The sequence below is a fragment of the Brachypodium distachyon genome, chromosome 1 (assembly GCF_000005505.3).
Source record: "Brachypodium distachyon strain Bd21 chromosome 1, Brachypodium_distachyon_v3.0, whole genome shotgun sequence".
NCBI classification, from domain to species: domain Eukaryota; kingdom Viridiplantae; phylum Streptophyta; class Magnoliopsida; order Poales; family Poaceae; genus Brachypodium; species Brachypodium distachyon.
This window is the reverse complement of record NC_016131.3, coordinates 3,132,139-3,151,312: the sequence shown is the minus strand read 5'-3', so window position 1 is coordinate 3,151,312 and position 19,174 is coordinate 3,132,139. Positions and strand designations below refer to the sequence as shown.

The 19,174-nt window shown below is 46.1% G+C and overlaps 4 protein-coding genes and 1 non-coding gene across 6 annotated transcripts; 2 read left to right on the top strand and 3 right to left on the bottom strand.

Moving 5' to 3' along the window:
• Nucleotides 1–190: 190 nt before the first annotated feature.
• LOC100827754 lies at nt 191–2,500 on the bottom strand. 2 transcript variants are annotated; one of them, XM_010229755.3, is made up of 5 exons: nt 2,022–2,500; nt 1,181–1,420; nt 814–1,087; nt 623–700; nt 191–511 (listed from the first exon to the last, which is right to left on the bottom strand). In XM_010229755.3, the coding sequence occupies exons 2-5, from the start codon at nt 1,411–1,413 to the stop codon at nt 461–463; spliced, it is 636 nt and encodes a 211-aa protein (XP_010228057.1). In that variant the 5' UTR covers nt 1,414–1,420; nt 2,022–2,500; the 3' UTR covers nt 191–460. The 2 variants fall into 2 exon arrangements, with proteins under 2 accessions (XP_010228057.1, XP_003564113.1); XM_003564065.4 differs by having other exon boundaries at nt 191–508; nt 2,022–2,499.
• Nucleotides 2,501–4,198: 1,698 nt separating this feature from the next.
• LOC100826210 (photosystem I reaction center subunit II, chloroplastic) lies at nt 4,199–5,178 on the top strand. The gene has a single exon (XM_003564060.4). It carries the CDS (start codon nt 4,281–4,283, stop codon nt 4,893–4,895), a length of 615 nt encoding a protein of 204 aa, XP_003564108.1. The 5' UTR covers nt 4,199–4,280; the 3' UTR covers nt 4,896–5,178.
• A 1,705-nt stretch (nt 5,179–6,883) lies between these two features.
• On the top strand, nt 6,884–9,101 carry LOC100825277 (blue copper protein). Its single transcript, XM_003564057.4, has 2 exons — nt 6,884–7,262; nt 8,533–9,101. The coding sequence occupies exons 1-2, from the start codon at nt 6,899–6,901 to the stop codon at nt 8,979–8,981; spliced, it is 813 nt and encodes a 270-aa protein (XP_003564105.3). The 5' UTR covers nt 6,884–6,898; the 3' UTR covers nt 8,982–9,101.
• A 624-nt stretch (nt 9,102–9,725) lies between these two features.
• Nucleotides 9,726–12,122, bottom strand: LOC100824126. The gene is made up of 5 exons (XM_024457680.1): nt 12,114–12,122; nt 11,541–11,996; nt 10,397–10,652; nt 10,197–10,312; nt 9,726–10,100 (listed from the first exon to the last, which is right to left on the bottom strand). The coding sequence occupies exons 1-5, from the start codon at nt 12,120–12,122 to the stop codon at nt 10,077–10,079; spliced, it is 861 nt and encodes a 286-aa protein (XP_024313448.1). The 3' UTR covers nt 9,726–10,076.
• MIR5198 (microRNA MIR5198) lies at nt 11,080–11,172 on the bottom strand. The gene has a single exon (NR_126949.1). It is a non-coding gene; the product is annotated as a microRNA MIR5198 (primary transcript).
• Nucleotides 12,123–19,174: the final 7,052 nt, after the last annotated feature.

Here is a 19,174-nt window from a genome sequence, read left to right as displayed (position 1 = left end):
CGAGGCATCGAACCACTCTGAAAGCCCAAGACAAGGGTAGTCTAAGCAGTATACCGACCAACCACCGGCTACAGAGGTGGAAAGATCATGCATGAACAACCAGGTGCCCACAAAACCTCCATCCAAGTGACCACAGCAATATCAGTCATAACCAACCCACAAACCTAGGTCGTTTTTCGAAACTAGAGCAGGATCACTAGATCAGGCAGAATCTAAGATTACTGATTTGGTCATTGTGCAATAGTTCCAGGTGACAATTTCTTTCGAGTCTCGACAAAAAAAAGGGGGTGGGATAATGGACATACAACATGGGTGAATAAGGGAGGGGCGCAGGCACTGATCCCCCCTGCTAAATTAGCTGCTGAGGTTTGTCTAGTTAAAGAGCCACCATTGCTACTTAAGTACCGCTGTCTTTCTGCCTCCAGCACAAGTCAAAAAAAATTGACCCCCTCCTCAATCTCTACTCTGAATCACTCTCCATGCACAGAGCCTTCAGTCCTCTAGCCCTCTGCTGAATGATTTTGCACGTGTTAACAACTGTACACAGATGAACTTAAATTTGAACTAAGAGAACAGTTAGGTTACTTGCAACCAAACAGAAATGATTGCAGTCTAGGTTTACCTTTTTGGAACTCTTCTTCTCTCTAACTTCATACCTCTCATGTGACAAGTCTGACAGCCATGCTCCTGGGCATACCATCTATGGACATGCACAACGGTGAAAAACAAGAGTGTTAGAAATGAGCATGAACACAATTCACAGCTTTGAAAAGAGCAAAACTTTGCAGTTAAATTTGTGGAAGAAAGCATTACAAGCAAGGACTTCTGCATCAACTTTGGCCTCTTCTTCGGCCTCTGTGGAAGCTTGCAGCCCTTCATTACCATGAAGTCCTCCTCTTTCTCCTTGTTGGACAGTGAGATGAAGAACCTTGGCAGAGCTGTGGTGCCCTTCTCTTCCACTCCACCATTGAAATCAAAACCATTCCCCTCAAAATGAAATGGGGAACCCCTAGTGGAGTAATACCGGTCTTTCTCTGGCGAGAGCGACATGGACTGCCTGTTCTCACTCGCCTGTGCCTCAGATTTCCTGCTGACAAACATCATGTTGAGACACCCTACTAAGGCATTTCTTGACATTTTCCACTGCTACACAAAAGGGGCATATGCGTATGGGAATTACCTGCTATGAAGAGTGCTTGGGCGCCGTGGTGAACGAAATTGTGCAACATCACCACCCAGAAGGGGCCGATTTACTCGGGGTATGGTACGTCTAAGCACATCAGACCGAGCTGGTGATGGCGAGCCATCTTCGCGTGTCTTGACACAGCGAAGCCGCTTCCGGCTGCCCCATTGCAGGAATAAGTTTGGCTCACTGGGTGACCTTGAGGGTCTTGATTCCTTATCCTGATCCATCGTTATCCTGAAAGAGCAAATCCGTCAGCAGCTAAATCCTAAACTGCAGACCAGAATGAATTTAAAAAATATATAAAATAGTTCTCTACGGGTAGATTCGACATCTTCGAGTGACTGTTAAATCTCCTCTAGCTGGTAGTAAAAGCATAGTTGGGGTACAAAGTATAAACTGAAACTAAGTTTGGTTGAAGATGGGCAGACGGGTGGGCAGGCGACCAAGATTTGATGGACTTGGATGAGTCACTTTGAATGTTTGGTTAAGCCGGTGATGGCCAGTTTGAGTGTTTAGCAACAACAACAAAACGCAACACATCAATAGTTTGTGGAGAAGTTTTTGCAATAAATATGAACAATTAACCAAACAAATACGGAGTACTACTATTTTACAACAAAAAATGGAAGTCAGAAGCACATACTCCCACTACAAACTGCCGGTGCAAGGCAAAAAAAAAACGTCCCTCTTCTCCAGAAGTAACAGTGCTAACGGAGGGATTTCAACTCATCTACCAACATAATCAAACCGAGGAAGGGCGAAACCAAGCGGATCTACTGGCCACCAACCGGATCCACAACTTCTCCACGAATCAACAGTGAGTTAGGGTTTATACCTCAGGATTCGGAGCAACGAACCACCAGAAGCCGAAACTGAAGCAGAGGAGGTCCTGCTGCCGGTTGCCGGTCTTGCCGCCGCAAACACTCGTGGCCCTCCTCCTATCCCAGGTCAGCGCGCCGCCAGGCCCGACTTGCTTCCCCGACCAGCCGCCGCCACGCCCGACCTGCCCCGAACACGCCCTAGCTCAGCCGCCGGCACGGTCTAGCCCAGCGGCGCCGGGTTCCCAGCAGTTCAGCGAGAGAGGGCGAGAGCAAAACCCTAGGCCATGGTCGCCCGTGCGCCGCCAGGAGACCGAAGGGGGCGAGAGAATGCTCGCAGATCCGCTGCTCCGCCGGCGATTCGCGGGGGAGAAATCTGCAGGAGATTGGGGGCCGGAGCTTGGAGCAGAGAGGGGAGTTCTTGGGAGGGGGGGAGATGAGGCTGTTGCTTCCTGGGCTGCGTTTCCTTTGGCGAGAAGGGCCGACGAAGCAGCGACTCCCTCCTATATCGAGGCCGCTGCTCTTCGCCGTGGGGAAGCCCGTGGACGTAGGATCGGAGATGGACGGCGTGGATGGTCCAGGGTTTTTCTGGTCTACAGTTTGGCTTTGGCGCCCTAGGTTGGGTCGTGGGTGCAGCGGCTATATTTTCTAAGACTTGTTTTGTTGAAGAAAACGTGGGTGTTGAAAGGATCCATATTTGCAACCGCATGGTTTTCTTTCATACGATTATTTTGAAGATTCAAGAAACTATTTCCTTATAATTAATTGGCTAAATGCCATTGCAAGGACAATTTTTCTGTATTAATAGAAGCTGCTGAGAAAAACCAATTTCGGATAAATTCGACATCAACTTCTTGAAACTTACAGAAACACGGTAGGAATTTAGACCAAAATGTCCTTGTATTTTCTCTTCCTCTTTTCTTTTTCGTGGCCCCTTAGGTCATCACCCTTGTCTCCTGCCAACTCCCGTCATGCATTAGTTTTCAAGCATTTCAAGCATCATCTGGATATGTGGCAGAGAGTGAATGGGAGCTTGTTGACATGCTGTCCCATATTTGAGCAGGCATGCCCTCTCACCATTCTGAAAGAGAACATGCACGCAGGATGACACGAGCGAGCTACAAGATGACTCACACGGACGGACGATGGACAACGGGAGGAGCGGATTAGCGCAAATCCTTATGGTCATCGATGATGTACAGAGTGTAGAATCGGTTGGTATGTGAGACATCGTACGAACAGAAACAAGCTGACCCAATGATGATCAGGTGGAATCAAGGCTCTGAATATCGATGCTGAAGGCGAGATAAAGATGGTGCCATACGATGAAAGATTTCATAAAAGTAATTTATAGTTCTAGACTTTTCTATAAACCTAGGACTTCTTATTTAGGACGGAGGGGGTACAACGTGAATGTTTCTGATAATCCCGTTTCATGTACCCATGTTTTTTCTTATTGAATTATTTCGCTGATAAATTTAATCATACTTTCATGTGTATTTTTTTACACCAAATTCATAAAACAAATTCAGCAAATTTCGTTAGAGCCAGTTTACCTGCCTCGGAAAAATTGTTTCTACCGATCTTGTCCGGCCCAGAAAAGGCCGGCCCAGCCAATACGTAATACGCACCTGTAGCCCGGCCTGCAACATAAGCCTGTACCACTAGGAGACAGGCTCTCCAGGTTTCCAGGGAAGACCAAATTAGAGTAGTCTACTCTCCTTTGTTTGGGCCAAGTCAACGTGACAACGTCCCCAATTCCCGGCCTGAATCAACGGCACACCTGTACACTCGGCAGCCCTTGTACTTGTACTTACCTTCTACTACAATGTAAGCACTACATGAATGTCGCAGCTGGTTATGGAGCAATACAACTTACGTTACGCCAGTGTTTCACGTTACATGTAGTGCTTCCAATGCTCTCACCTTAAATCGACTAAAGCAACTCTTTACGGAAAAGATCTAGAACGTCGTCGGATACATACAGAGTGGAAGGAAAATCCACGGAAAACCGCGACCGGCGACCCCAGTGCACGTTGACACGCTGCGATTTGTATTGTGTTTTCTGTGGTCGCCACGCCAAGCCTCCCGCTCCGGCCGTATCAAAACCCGGGCTCCCCATTGGCCGGCCTCATATCCCCTTATCCGCTTCTCCACCCCCAATCCCCTCTTTAGCCAAAGCTCAGCCACCCCTTCTTCTTCTTCCCTCCATCAACTCCGATCCATATCCATCCCCCACACGCGCGCTCCTTGCTCTCGCTAAGCTAGCTCCCGCCATGGCCATGGCCACGCAAGCCTCCGCCGCCACCCGCCACCTCCTCGCCGCCACCCGGTCCCCTTCCTCCTCCCCCAAACCCCGCTCCCTCGCCTTCCCTTCCCCCACCTCCCGCGCCCCAACCGCCCTCCACGCCGCCGCCCCAGAAACCCCGGCGGCTCCCGTCGCCACCCCAGCCCCCGCCGGCTTCGTCCCGCCCCAGCTCGACCCCTCAACCCCATCCCCAATCTTCGGCGGCAGCACGGGCGGGCTCCTCCGCAAAGCCCAGGTCGAGGAATTCTACGTCATCACGTGGACGTCGCCCAAGGAGCAGGTGTTCGAGATGCCGACGGGCGGCGCCGCCATCATGCGTGAGGGGCCCAACCTCCTCAAGCTGGCGCGCAAGGAGCAGTGCCTGGCGCTCGGCAACCGGCTCCGCTCCAAGTACAAGATCGCCTACCAGTTCTACCGCGTCTTCCCCAGCGGCGAGGTGCAGTACCTCCACCCCAAGGACGGGGTGTACCCGGAGAAGGTGAACGCCGGCAGGCAGGGCGTCGGGCAGAATTTCAGGAGCATCGGGAAGAATGTTAGCCCGATTGAGGTCAAGTTCACCGGCAAGAACACCTTCGACGTCTGATCGATGTGGTTTGGTTTTAATGGGGATCGATCGGTGTTAATTAATTAAGCATCGTATATTTGCATGCATGCGTGTGTTAATTAGTTCATCCGTACGTAGCAGTTGATGGGGTGCGGGGATGATGATGATCGATCGATGGACTACTTGTAATTTTAAAGTTTCAACGATGGGGATTCAGCGATGATTATATGTACATGTGTAATTAATTTGGTCACCATGCATGCATGTTAATTTGCTCTAGTATGTTAAACTGTTGACGTTTTTACAATTATTTTTAATACTACGGTGGATTATGTTACTCTAGATTATTAGTTCAAACTTGTTATTGCGACCACGGATACAATCAGACGGTGGGCCAGAGTAAGAAGATTAGCGCGCAAGTGTGCAACCGAAAACACACATCGTCGTGTCAAAATTGTACATGCATCATTGCACGCCCAGTCGTTCCGAAATCGCTATGATCATGTGAAGGCAAAAACAGGCCTTGTCGTAGGAAGGAGCCATAGGCGATCAAGGTCATCATATATAGGGGTTCATATTGCTAGGTTTCGTCATCTACGTAGCATAATTAATAGCTAAGAACATGTACGAGATTTCGTCTTTCATGCATATGTATTGAGTCACCGCATTGGCAATATTGACTCGATATCGTATACGTTTGGTCATTCAATTGGAAAAATCGGATATTTTTAGTCATTTTTCGGTTTTAGACATTTTTGACATCACGCGTGGGCACGGTTATTCTAAAAAAAATTCCACGTTGGATGCCACGATGCATAGCTGAGGGATCAAATGTGTATAATTTCGAGTCCAGGGACCATTTTGAGAGGAATCTAATGCCATCGAGATATCCCACGTGGAAAATTCGGTAAAAAAGCGCTTAACATGGAGTCAAAATTGTTCAAAATCCGAGAAAGGAACCAAAATTACCCGCTTTTGCCAATTGAGTTATCAAATGTATACAATTTCGAGTCGAGTGACCATTCCTATTCCTAGACTTTGGTGCCAATTCTGTGATAAAAAATATACATTTCAAAAAACACAAGTTAATTTCAATCAATTAATTTGTTTTTGGTTATCATGACGTACGCGAATCATGTCATATATCCGCACGTTCGGCGAGGCACATTGTAATAACTTGATGTTCAAGCTTGCATCATTCTAGCCGTACATGCATGGCCAAGGTACCATGGTACCTTTTTATTTATTTTGTAGTAGTAGATAACTTTGGTACTCTTTCGGGCACATTGATATATAAACGATCTTTCTAATCTAATCTCCTATTAGTACATGAAGCAGGCTCGCATAGTAGACGTGTGGAGATAGAGAGGAAAACGTACTCTGTGATTCTGTAAAGCCTGTTCTAGACATCTTTGTCGCATTGGATCGTTCGCATTCATTAAAAAAAGTTTACTCCAAACGTGCCTACACACACCACAAAAGATCCATCTATTACAGTCTATTTGCATGCATGCAGTTGCTTCCGCAAAAAGAAAGAGATCTCGAGAGAACTTGACAGCAGCAGGCACCAGCTAGCAGAGACCGCTTACCCATGGCAGCACTCACAGATCGAACAGCTAGCCCCATGATCAAGACTTGGATTGACAGCCAGCTTTTGAGTTTGCTTTACTCAAGGAACAAGAGAGAGACCAACGGAAAGAACACGGCCAAAGCTCCATCGAACCAACCATGCAACTCCGAGAGAAACAAAATCTTAAGTACAGAAGTAGAACTCGTACCTTTTTTAAGTGGACTTGGATTTCTTATTTTATTTTTATAAGTTGACGATTTTGAACAATGTTTTTTTTATCTGACGAAAAATGCATAGTTGCACGTTTTAAAAATTGTGTGCGCTTGAAGATTGAGAAACGACTATTTTCTCAGACGATTTAGTAGCAATTCTGCAACTAATTAGGTGATAAAAGGTGCAATTTACTCTGACAGAATAATGAAGATGCTTTTAAAAGAAGATGGATATAAAGTTTCAGAGGGCAAAATCGGCAATGCAGAAAATGAAGGGCACTATAAATGCCCCACATTGGTGCCGCACTGGTTCGTTCAAGCAACGCAAAGCACAAGCGAAGGGCTACATCCTGAAATTCGTTTCGTGTGCTCTGCCCTTTGGCATATCCCTCCTCCCTTCTCACTTTGCTGGAGTTCAGAGAAGCAGAGGCTGTGTGAAAGAGATGCGAGGAAGCAGGAGAGGCATGGCCATGGTGGTGCTGGCGCTCGCCCTGGCCGGCATGGCGGCGACCTCGTCGGCGGCCGTCTACAAGGTCGGCGATACCGCAGGGTGGACCATCCTTGGCAACATCAACTACGCCGACTGGGCCTCGAAGCAGACCTTCCATGTCGGAGACATCATAGGCAAGTTCCTCCTATTTTGCAGTAAATTTAGTTTCAGGATCTACATCTTTGTTGCTATGTAGTTTCAGGAGTAATATATACACTTGTAATTTTCTCGCTGAAATGAATTCATCCTTCAAATAAATTAAGAAATCGCCACAAAAAAGGGTGTGAGGCTTTTTTTTTGAAAGAGAGAGGGGGTGTGAGGCTTTCTGTTTGTCTGTGCAAAACTACAAACCTTTTGTTCAGGAAAACTGAATGTTTATTGGCGAATAAGTTGAGCAGGGCATGCAGAATCTATTCTTCCCTGTCCTGACTCCTGAATAAGTCCTTACCAATTAGTAATGCAAAGCTGGAGCGCAATGACCTGTCAACGTGAGAGGGGTGCTTTTTACAACGCACCGTCCATCTTTTTTTTGGTCTTGCGTCGAGACAAAGATTATTGCTTTAACCATGGCATGGAAACAAAATTTGAGGAGAACTACACCGCTCTCAAAATATTTCTTCACTTTGTTTGATTGCACTGCATACTGCAACGCACATATGCCTGCAAGTTTCATATGGCCTTAAAGGCACTCACAGAGGTTGCATGCTGCCTCATGTTCACAATATCGACATGATCCATCGGTTTATTGACCATGGACCACCTCAGTTAGCCAGTTCTGAATCACAAAATTAAGCCAAGATTTCAGGAAATGTTGTGCAGGTCTACTGCCCACATTACTGCGTCATACAATATCGTTCTCATTGGCTCCTAGATCTGTCAAAGTGTCAATGCACCACCGCCTGAACTTTTTTTTAGCCGAGAAGTGTTTCATCATACTTTCAGTACAGTATCGCGTTGTGCCATGCATGCAAGCTGCAGTTCGATGCTAACCTGTCAAACCTGAAGGGATTTGCAGTAGTGGCAAATCTGCAACTCCTAGGAAATAATCTGCATGCTGTCATGTCAAGATACTGTGAAATGACTAGCTGCATCTGCCAGCATACCATCGTGAACTCCTCATTAGTTGCAACAAAGTGAACAGCAGTTAGACACTTTCTATGATTAGTGCTATAGAAGCATGTTCTGTATACTCATTCCTTTTGTAGATATAAAGATAGAGCTACGTCTACCTACCTTGTGTTGCACGTTCCGGTTCCATCCCGGACACTTTATGCTTTGCGTGATCATCTCATCCATTTGGTATTGACAGAAAAAGCAAATCACTTTCGGATATCATCTGCGATCGATGGCTATAATTTGGTCTGTCTGCAATGTAATGTATGGTTGGGAAAATGGGAAATGCAGAGTTCAAGTACCCGCAGGGGATCCACAACGTGCTGGAGGTGAAGAAGGCGGACTACGAGAGCTGCAGCAACTCGACGCCCATCGCCACGCACACCTCCGGGGACGACAGGGTCGCCATCAGGGGGCCCGGACACCGCTTCTTCATCTGCGGCGTCCCCGGCCACTGCGCCGCGGGCCAGAAACTCAACGTCCGCGTGCTCAAGACCACGCGCTCCGGATCCGCCGCCGGCCCTAACAAGGCGCCCGCCGCCGCACCCTCGGCGGCGTCCCCCCCGCGCGGCGGCGAGACCCCCGCCGCCTCGACGCCGCCCGCCGCTGCGACGGACGGAGGCTCCTCGTCATCGACGACGACGGCCGCGCCCGCGCCCAACGCCAATGGCGCTGCCGGCGGCGGCGTGGGGTGGTATCTGGCCGTGGTCGCGGCCGCGTCCATGGCGATGCTACAGTAGATTGCGCTACCTTCTGTTCTCCTCCATTGGTCGTGCGTGTGTGTGCACCTATCTGTGTCCGTTTCTTTTTTCCTTTCCTGTTACGTGTGGAGTGTTAATATCTTCTGATGATTTTGGGGAGACCTGAGATACGGTACTTTTCCCCGGTGAGTTTTAACTTTCAATATTTTACTACTAGTTCTTTTTGACTCTGATGTAAATGTATCCATGGATATTTGCGCTTGTGTTTCGTACTCATCTTTTAGTGGAGTACCACAAATGTTCATGCGGAGCTTCTTTTTTTTTTTGGCTTGGGTAAGTCTCCTTCGTTAAAACGGCATTAGCCGTTGGTTTAGCTTAGTTAACCGACGTGGCACTGAGTATGGGTGGCATGTTGCATCTGTCTTCTCCAGCATACTGCCCAACCTGACGGCAAGCACAAGTCTACAGCAAGTCAGCAACCCCGTACTTGCCAACCTGGGTGGCTGGGTGGCTGGGTGGCTTGGCCCTGAACATGAGTACCAAAATCACAGCAAAAGTGCCGGTAAAGATAACCTGGACACGAATCAAATATTTGAAGTATTCCGAATTGTTCCCAACACCGTATCATTAATATCTCTTGCCCCGTAGTATTACATCAGCCGGCAAACAATATCCGGATACAAAGAATTAAGCAGTTAAACCTACTGAACAGACAAGGACAAACAATATCCGGATACAAAGAATTAAGCAGTTAAACCTACTGAACAGAGACAAGGATACGAATTCACAGTAGATAGGAGTTAGTTATAGCTTTATTATAACACTGTAAAAGCATCAAGTCAGCAAGCATCGACCATCCAATCTAGACTAACTGAAGAAGCAAACAAACAAAGGATTGCAGATCGCACAACATTCCATGGCGACATGTATGAAATCCACACTATTTACGAATCCAGCTCCAATGCTCAGTGCCATTTGCGGCTCATGTATTAGTATGTATCAGACGTGACTTCTGGTACCACTCATATGTGCAACACATTAACTGCAATGAGAATCCTAAGAATGTACAACCTGGACCGCTAAAGTGTTACAGATGTTCCCTCCCAAAGTTTTGTTGTTGCTCCTGAAGCAACATCAATGATCTCCCATCCGGCAGCACTGTGTCAAAAAATGTATGCCAGTTGTTAGTATTTTTCAATAATCAGTAAGAACAAACAATCTACACAGAAGAAAGATGGACGAGGCCTAGAATACCCTTAGGTAGAAACAAGCAAAAGCCACAGTTGTAACACCCAGAAAGAGTTTCAAAACTGTTGAAGCCTCAATAGCCAATAACCAGTGAGAAAACATGCCAGCAAGGACCGTCAAACCTGCATAAAAGTACAAAATTGTCAATTCTCTCCTAACATTCAATGATACAATCATTAAAAACACGACGGGCAAAATTGACATACCAAGAATCGCCAAGTGACTGGACAGGGGAGCATACTGCAGCTCAAACCAACATTGGCCATACAAGCTACAGGGAATGCCCAAAGCAACCAAACCCCACCACAGTTTGAACAGCAAATTCACCCACCACAGGTAATCAGATGAGAACGCCTCTTTCTTCAAAACCCCATCTCGTCCCATGTAAGGGAGCACACACGGTGACAAAGAAAGTGCATTCGATTGCAGACCTAACCACTTCTCAGCTAGCCTACCCTGTATCTATAAGAAAACAAAGAAAATAATAATAATTGAATACATATCTATAGTGGGTACAGGAGGTATCGTGGTTCTCTAATGGGAGCTATAGGCAGCCTCTTATGTTCCTAAACCCGTGATTTAGACAAATTTTGGTCTCTAACATTCTAAAAAAAAATCCTCTTTTCTTAAAGTGTAAAATGCACCCACAGTCAGTAATAGTTTCGCAAAAGTGCCGAATTAGTCCTAAAAGTTTGCAAATGCACGTTTGAGTCCTAAATGTTTGTTAAATGGTTCATCGTAGGTCCTAGTTGTGTTTGGCCACCTCTGACCGACCGACGTGGCAGTTTGACTAATGCCACGTCGCTTGGGCCCACATGTCAGATAACCCTTGGAATAGGAAATTTGCAAAAAGAACCCCCGATCATCCCCAACCACCAGTTCTTTCCAGCCGAGCTCCCTCAATCTCTTTTCCCCTCTCTGCTATCCACCCCAACTCCTTTCCAGCCAAGCAGAAAGCGGAAAAGAGATTGAGGGAGCTCGGGTGGAAATAACTGAGGATCAGGGGTTCTTTCTGCAAGTTTACGATTCAAAGGATTATCTGCCATGTGGGCCCAGGTGACGTGGCATTAGTCAAGCTGCCACATCGGCCGGTGAGAGGCGCCCAAACACAACTTGGACCTACAGTGAACCACTTAACAAACATTTAGGACTCAAACATGCATTTTCAAACTTTTAGGACTAACTTGACACCGTTGCGAAACTATTAGGATTACGGGTGCATTTTACTCTTTCTTTAAAGAACAAAGAAAATCACATGTGTCTCAACATTCAGGGGATTGATTGCAGGGGCACAACGTACAAAAAATTACAGCAAGTAAAAAAAACAATCTTTGTAGTTTATTATCATACCTGAGGAACAGTGCTTGTAGTAGTAGAAGCAGGCAGAGAGTCAGTCGGCCCTAGCAAAGTTGCATTCAAAGCATTCTCAACATCGTTCCTCCTCCTCCTTCTGGACCACCACGAGGAGATCCGAGTCATCCATCCAGCCCCCGGTGCCACTGGTGGCTTTGCCATCTGCTCAGTATCTTCCTTGCACATGCCAGCCACCATCCTATCCATCTTGTGCAATGCTGCAACTCTTAAGAAACACTGACCGGCGAGGGCCAAGTCTACAGCACTGCGCATGAGCGCATTTTCTCCTGCATTGCCTGCATCCCGTGCAAATGCAGTGGACTCGTCGATGAGGTTGGAGACAGCCTGAGGCCTCGCAGCAGCATCCGCCCTGGACAGCTGATCGGCAGCAGTAAGAAGTTTGACCTTGCTGATGCTAGAGCCGTCAGCAATATGCCTAAGCTCATTTGCAATCTACACCAAGTGGGCGGCGCCGGCTGGAAGAATCGCCTTCGAGAGGGCAAGGGCCAACGACGCAGTACTCCCAGCGAGGTTTGCAGCTTCCCGGAAAAGGTCTTCCATCTGACGAACCTCATCCATCTGTGTAAATAAAATAAAAATTAGTGCGCATACAATTATGCTCTTGGTAACCATGCAGGAACAAGCAGTGGAATGAAAGGATTGGCAACACTATCAGTGACATAAGAAGAAGAAAAGGTGTGCAGGTATCTCATTGTATGCTATTGACATCAATGCAAATGTTGGGTGCAGTTGGTTTGAGATTTCTTTAAAAAAATATCATCGCAAAGGTTACAACTTAGGCCATGTCCAACGGCAGCCGCTTATGTAGGCACTTAAGGTAAAAATAATAATTACCAGAAAGCCAAAAATTCAGCTAAGCAGTTACCCTTCCAGCGCAGGCGCTAATTCAAGGTGCTAAGCCAGCACGTTTTGCCTCCGATTTCTACGGCACAAGCCAAAAATTTCTGAGGCGACGGGCGACAAGTTTAGCAGTGACGCTACGAATTATCCTGTGATTGCAGCCGGCAACTGATTTTTGTAAGGGATTTTAATCCTAGCGTCGGTGTATAAGCGCTGCATTGGATTTGCCCTTACAACTAAAGCAAATACTTCGTACTATACAAAAATTTTAGGAGAGTAACAAATCATATAGACTGGATTTAGAACTTCATACTACACAGCAAATGCTCTTGAAGGTCTAAACACAGCAATTGAGCAACTGGTGGTAATTGATGTTTATTAAGTTCAACGGTATTAGAATGAAACACTAACAGCAATTGAAAAAATGGTGGTAGTTGATGTTTATTAAGTTCAACGGTATTAGAATGAAACATTAGGATACATCTAAAATCTGAGCCGAGAACACGCAAGCATTACATCAAACAGTTGGTGGGCAACGCGGACCTTTGGGGGGCGGGGGCGAGGACGGGACGACGGGGTCCCCGCGGCGGATCTAGGCGATGAGGATCGGACAGGAAACCGCGGCGTAGCCCGGCGGCGACGAGGAGGCAGATCTCGGGGTAGACGACGGCGACGAGATGGACCTTTGGGGGCGGGGGCAGGACGGGCCGACGGGGTCCCCGCGGCGGGGCTACGCGAAGAGGAGGGGACAGCAAACCGCGGCGTAGACCGGCGGCGACGAGGAGGCGGAGCTCGGGGTAGACGACGGCGAGGAGATGGCCGCGCGCCTAGCGACCGCGGGCCTGCGGCGAGGCTCTCGAAACCGTTTATGCAATTGGCGCGGGCATTTACGCGTTCCCGACTCCTGGGCCTGGCGCACGATTTTGAAGCAAGCGTACCGTTTGGCCAGATGTTTCGGCCCGTCGGCCGTCTTTTATAATGGAAATGCCGGCCTGCTGTTCGTGAAGGTGGTTGATGGGCCGGCGTTGGCAATCGGTTTTTTTCAAAGATAGTAATTCTCTAGTCACCCTATTTTGGATTTCTCAAGAAAAAATAGTCACCTTATTTTGGAAATCGAGACATACGTTCACAAACGAAATATCCCATATAAGTTACTGGTACCTAATTTCTACCGTATGACTGTGTCACTCAATGCGAATTTTTGCAATTTGCCCCCTGACGAATAATACCACGAGGGACCAAACCTGCCGTGCGGGCAGCAGGCCTTCTAGGGATTTTTTGCAATTTGGCCCTTGTATACGTGTTATTTTGGCTTGTTTAATCTTATGTGTCATGGTCTAATACATGTATGTCAGTCCGGTCCCACATGGTATTATTCCTCGGGGTCCAAATTGTAAAAAATCGAGCTGAGCTGGCACAGGAGACACACGCATACGTACAAAATGCAGTGACTGTACATGAGACAGTTTGACAGGTTCAATGATCATAAGTTTCGATTTCCAAAGTACAAATACTAAATTGATAATACAAACCAAGCTCAGTGACTGCAGGTGTAGTTTACTTTCTTTTCAAAGTCTCTCAACTCCGCCCTGCTCGCGAAACGGTGCGCCGTTTCGCACAAAAGACACTTACAGTGAGTTTGCCATTGAGGTGGATTATGATAATCTAATTCTTTTCCTACTTTTTTTCATTTGGTTAGCCCATTTTTCCTGGCTTTCGTGTGTTATTTTCTCAGTGCGTATATTTTTTAGATTGGCAAACTAAATTCTCCTCGGCGCGCACTCAGATTCGGAGCTAGCACAATGGGAGGAGGGATGACTTATTTTGACGCCAGAACACTGCCCCCACATCGTCAAGACAACCTAACTTACCTAGAAGTATGCCCTTCTCCGCCCGCAGCGAATGATTATTGCGATTGGTCATGTAAACCAAAAGCCTATCAATAAATAGGAACACATTCTCACGAATTGCCCCTCAAAAAATTGTAACCCGTATCAAATTTTTTTTTTGCGAGAATACTCCGTATCAAATTGGAACTGGAGTACTAACTAACCCCAACATAAAAATATTATAAAATCTTATGTAAATAAAATCTCAAATATCCTTCATCCTGACCACATATATTCCCAGAGTAGGATCAACCATAATCGAAGTACGTCAATAATCAATATCCAACATTGTACCTACTCCTTTTTCCTGTCGGACACGAGAGACTTTTTTCGCAGTTGGAATCAAACCAACCGTGAATTACACGCGCCGGTTACGGCCCCCGTCGTTAATTTCCGAGATATTGTCAGGCGCGCTTATTAATCTGTTCCCCACGCGCCCGGCGTCCCCCCGACCTGAATCGCGTTCCGTGGATCGATCGTTCCATGGGGCAACTCTTCTTCACGGGTCATGGCTGCTGCCTCTACGTGCCCTCCCTCGGCCAGAACCAGCCACCACCACCGGCCGACGACGACTACTTCCGCATCCGCGGGATGGAAGAAGGCCGGCGCCGTCAACCACCGCCCGACGACGTTAGCCCCGCCTGCTGGAACTTGTTCAAAATCTTCTGGAGGGTACGTACAACTACTCTAGTATATACTCCGTAAAGATACGGGATTATGTATCTACTCCTGGTAAAGATACGAGAGAGTTCAACTTTCAATACCTAGCTAGCTATTTGACCTTTGTTTGTCGTGCTTACGTACATGGTCTTATTCTCTGCCGTGCTCTTGCAGTGTTTTACGTCTGCAGTGAGCGTCGCGCTGGTAGTTTGGCTTTTCGTGGCGTGCTTCTCGTTTTTTCACTCGTCCCGGCGGGATTCGGTTTCGTGTTTACACAAGGAGACACGTTTGCTCTCCCTCAACCACTGCCACACTTGTAATCCACGCATGTGTATATATTTATACAACATATATAATCTACAATATTCGAGTCACGTGCTTTAGAGCAAACCTTTCCGTTTGTTTTATGCTGTGCAAGCGCGCAACTCATTTTAGTACTCCATCCGTTTCTAATTGTAACAAGTCTTAAGTTTGTGCTAAGTCAAATCAATTAATTTGACCAATTTTATAAAAAAAAATCTACCAACATTTAAAATATCAAATAAGTATATTATGAAAATACATATGTTGATATTTAATAAGGTTTGGAGATAGGACTACTGTCAAATACATTTTGATGCTGCATTTTTTATTTTACATATGTTGATATTTTTTTGACAAACCCGACCAATCAAAGTTGATAAAGTTCTACTCCCTCTGATCCATAATAAGTGTCTCGAATTTAGTACGAAGCTACGCTCCCTCGGTTCATAAATTGTTGGCGTGGTTTTAGTTCAAATTTTTAGGATCGGAGTATTAAACATGAGAGACACTTATTATTTTGAGGTAAAGAGACACTTATTATGGATCGGAGGAAATATTTAACATTAAGAAACGGATGAGTAGTGTGTTGCTGCTCCATTTTCTTCTCCAAGTCATCCACTGTTAGATTTCAGGTAGTCCATGTATAACCCCAAATCCTGCTGCGAATATCGCATCGAGCAGCGAGGTCAGATACGCCTCCGTACATCTATCCAAACTCCGAGTCACGTGAGCGATCATGTCCCCTTTGACGCAGTCAGTTGGCTGATCGATCTCGACACCAAGCCAGTACAACAAGCTGTAAGATCGACTGATCGTAGACTATGTTCGATATGCGCGAATTGATATATCAACCCTCATCGCATGGAGTATATGGAAAAAAACTAGAATTGACTTTATCATCAATGGGATTCAGCCTAATCTCTATAGACGCAAGAGAATATTCAAAGAGGAATTAAATTTGGTCCTTCACAGCGCTAGCTTAGGAGGGAGAAATACAGCAACTTCAGACAATGGATTGACGCATTCAGATAATGTTTTCCTTCATTTCTCTTTTGCTCCCTGTACATATTACATTTACGTTTAATTAATATATCAACAGTAAGCATTTTGCCTACTGCTTTAGCCTAAAGAAAATGAATTAATTAGTAGCACTAGTCTCTGTACTTACCCTGCAGAAGATTTTGAAGAATTTCCAGCAGGCGGGGCTGACGTTGGGCGGCGGTGGCTGGCGTCCTTGTTCCATCCCGCCGATGCGGGAGTAGCCCTCGGCCGCCGGTGGCTGGTTCTGGCCGAGGGAGGGCACGTAGAAGCAGCCATGGCCAGTGAAGAAGAGTTGCCCCATGGATCGTCCCACGGAACGTTAATTCACGCGATTGACAGCAGATCGATCGACCCTCGTCAAGACTTGTTTCTGATCTGGTTTTGGGGGGCGCGTGGGGAAGAGATAATAAGCGCGCTTCACGATCTCGGAAACGACGCGGGCCGGATACTTGCCCGTTAAGGCCTGGGCCCTACAAAGGCAGGAGTTGGGTCGTGCCCGGTCAGGACAGAAACGGACGGCCCGCTCCGTATCCGAGACTGTCACGCTAGATGGCTAAACCCCTTGAGTGCCCTAAAAAGAAAAAAAGCTAAACCCCCTTGAGCACACCCCAAAACCAGATCGATCAGAAACAGGACGAAGCAAAGATTTTGGGTCGATTTCCCTTCGCCGCGGCCGTTCTTATAGATCTCAAACAAGGGGATCGATCTTCTCTCGCCGTCCAGCACCATGTGGCCTTACTACCTCTTCATAGTCCCACCTCGATCCGACGACTCTCGCCAGCCGCCGCCGCGTCCGCCGGGAGCTGCACCGGCCGCCGAGGAGAACGCCTTGTACAGCGGGATGGAAGAAGGTGTCGTCGACGCCCGGCGCTGGCAACCCCAACCGAACCCCGCCGCATGGAAACTCTTGAAGATCTTCGTCAGGGTACTGCCAAAGCCGCCTCTGCTACTCTGCCGCTAATTAATTAATCTGGTACTAGAGGAAATGAGGGCCAACTTCTCAATTCTGAACTTCTTCCTCTACACGCTCATTCGTTTCCCCTTCTCATTTGAATATCATTCGATTCCTCAAGAAAGAGAGGGATGGATGGGGCAACCAAGAACTAGATCTAGATTATCAGTGCACGCGTGAATGACTCGAAGCGACGACCGGAGAAGCGAAAAATTACCTAGATCGATCTGCGGCGGTGCAGCGTCGCCGCCACGGCTGGATTGGGGAGCCGTCGCGGTGTGCTCCTCCTCCCGTGTGCGAGAGCGAGACTGCGAGGTGTGGTGGTAGCGGGGGGCGTGCGAGACTGCGAGAGATGCAGTCTGCCGTTGTGTTAGGGTTTAGAAATGAGCCACTGTTGGGCCAGAGCACGTGTCCGGGCCGTGTCTCCTTCCATTGGAAAACAGAAGGGGTCTATTCCTGAACCAATAATACAATTCTTTCGCATGAAATTCCAAGCCGGAGCTGCTCTAGTTGTTATGCGCGGGAAACATGTTTAATCATGCATCATTATTTTCCCACTAACGTAGATAGATATGTATTATTGTGTTATTTACATGAAAGGTTGACAAAAAGACATGATTAATCAACGTCAATCTATCTCGAAAGGTAGAATTAATCAATCTCACAACCCCTATAAGTATGGAAGTATATTGAGTCAAGTATGTTTTGAACATGAGACAAAATGTTTCATTTGCCTGTGCTTTTATATTCAAATCCATAACTAAATGCTAGAGCGTGTGTCGGATGGTCGTTTAACTTTTGCATCAGACTGGTTGATATTTTGTGGGTAGCATTAGTTTAGTGTATGTAATTAAAGTACAGATCATCTACCGACTGCTGGTCTTTACCTAAAATGATTGATCACACGTGATATACATCATATTTGTAGAGAAAAATTAAAATTCACACGTGAAATTTATGGATCGGTTGTTTGATGATCGATTCCATGGAAATATTGATGATGAATATATACATCTACCTAGAAGCACTCTTGATCCTTCCACATGAGAACTTCTCTCGGTGACCTTCTGGGCAGGCCTATTGAAGTAGGTGAGATTTTCGTGATAATACATCATAATGCAAGAGTAAAATTTTACTTGATTATTCTATCGAATATCGATACTTGGATTAAAGTTTAGATGATTTGAGCTAATTATTTGTTCTCTACGATACTTTGTAGCAAAATTTCATAAAGACGTGTTTTGGTCGCTAGCCGGTAATTCACTCATACATGATATTAAATTAGTAGTCAGAGTTAAAATTTGAGGCCACGTGCAATGCAATTCACATTTTTCTTAGCAATAATATATTGATATGTAGAGTAACAAATTTTCAAATGATGTACCTTGTATTGTGCTTTTATCGTATGATGGTTTAAACAATTCGCATGATGCGACATCTCTAGGTGGTGTTACCTTGGTTTTTGTAATTAAAGTGGAGAATACCTACCAACTTCTGGTTTTTACCTGATACGACATGGGAAATTGTGATGTATTGACTGTTTGCATTGGTAAATCGTGTCTATGTCAAGCTATAATAGTAGGTGCAATTTTCATGGTAATAAATCATAACGTGAGTTTAAAGTTTCACGTGATTATTCTATTGATACCCATATTAAAATTTAGGTTTTTTTTTAGTTTGCATAGATCTTTATTAGTGTGCATCTCGTTAATTTGCTAGCGTATCATTCGCTCGTATTCGATGTCAATTAGTATCCGATGTTCAAATTTAGGGCTACGTGTTAATAATGAGAGTTATAATTCTTTAAGAAACCATCAGTATCTCATTCTTGCCAAAATATAGATATAGAGTATAACTAATGGAGTTTATTGTACTACCTTTATTTTCATGACCTATGAAACAAAGAAAAATGTTGAAATGTCATA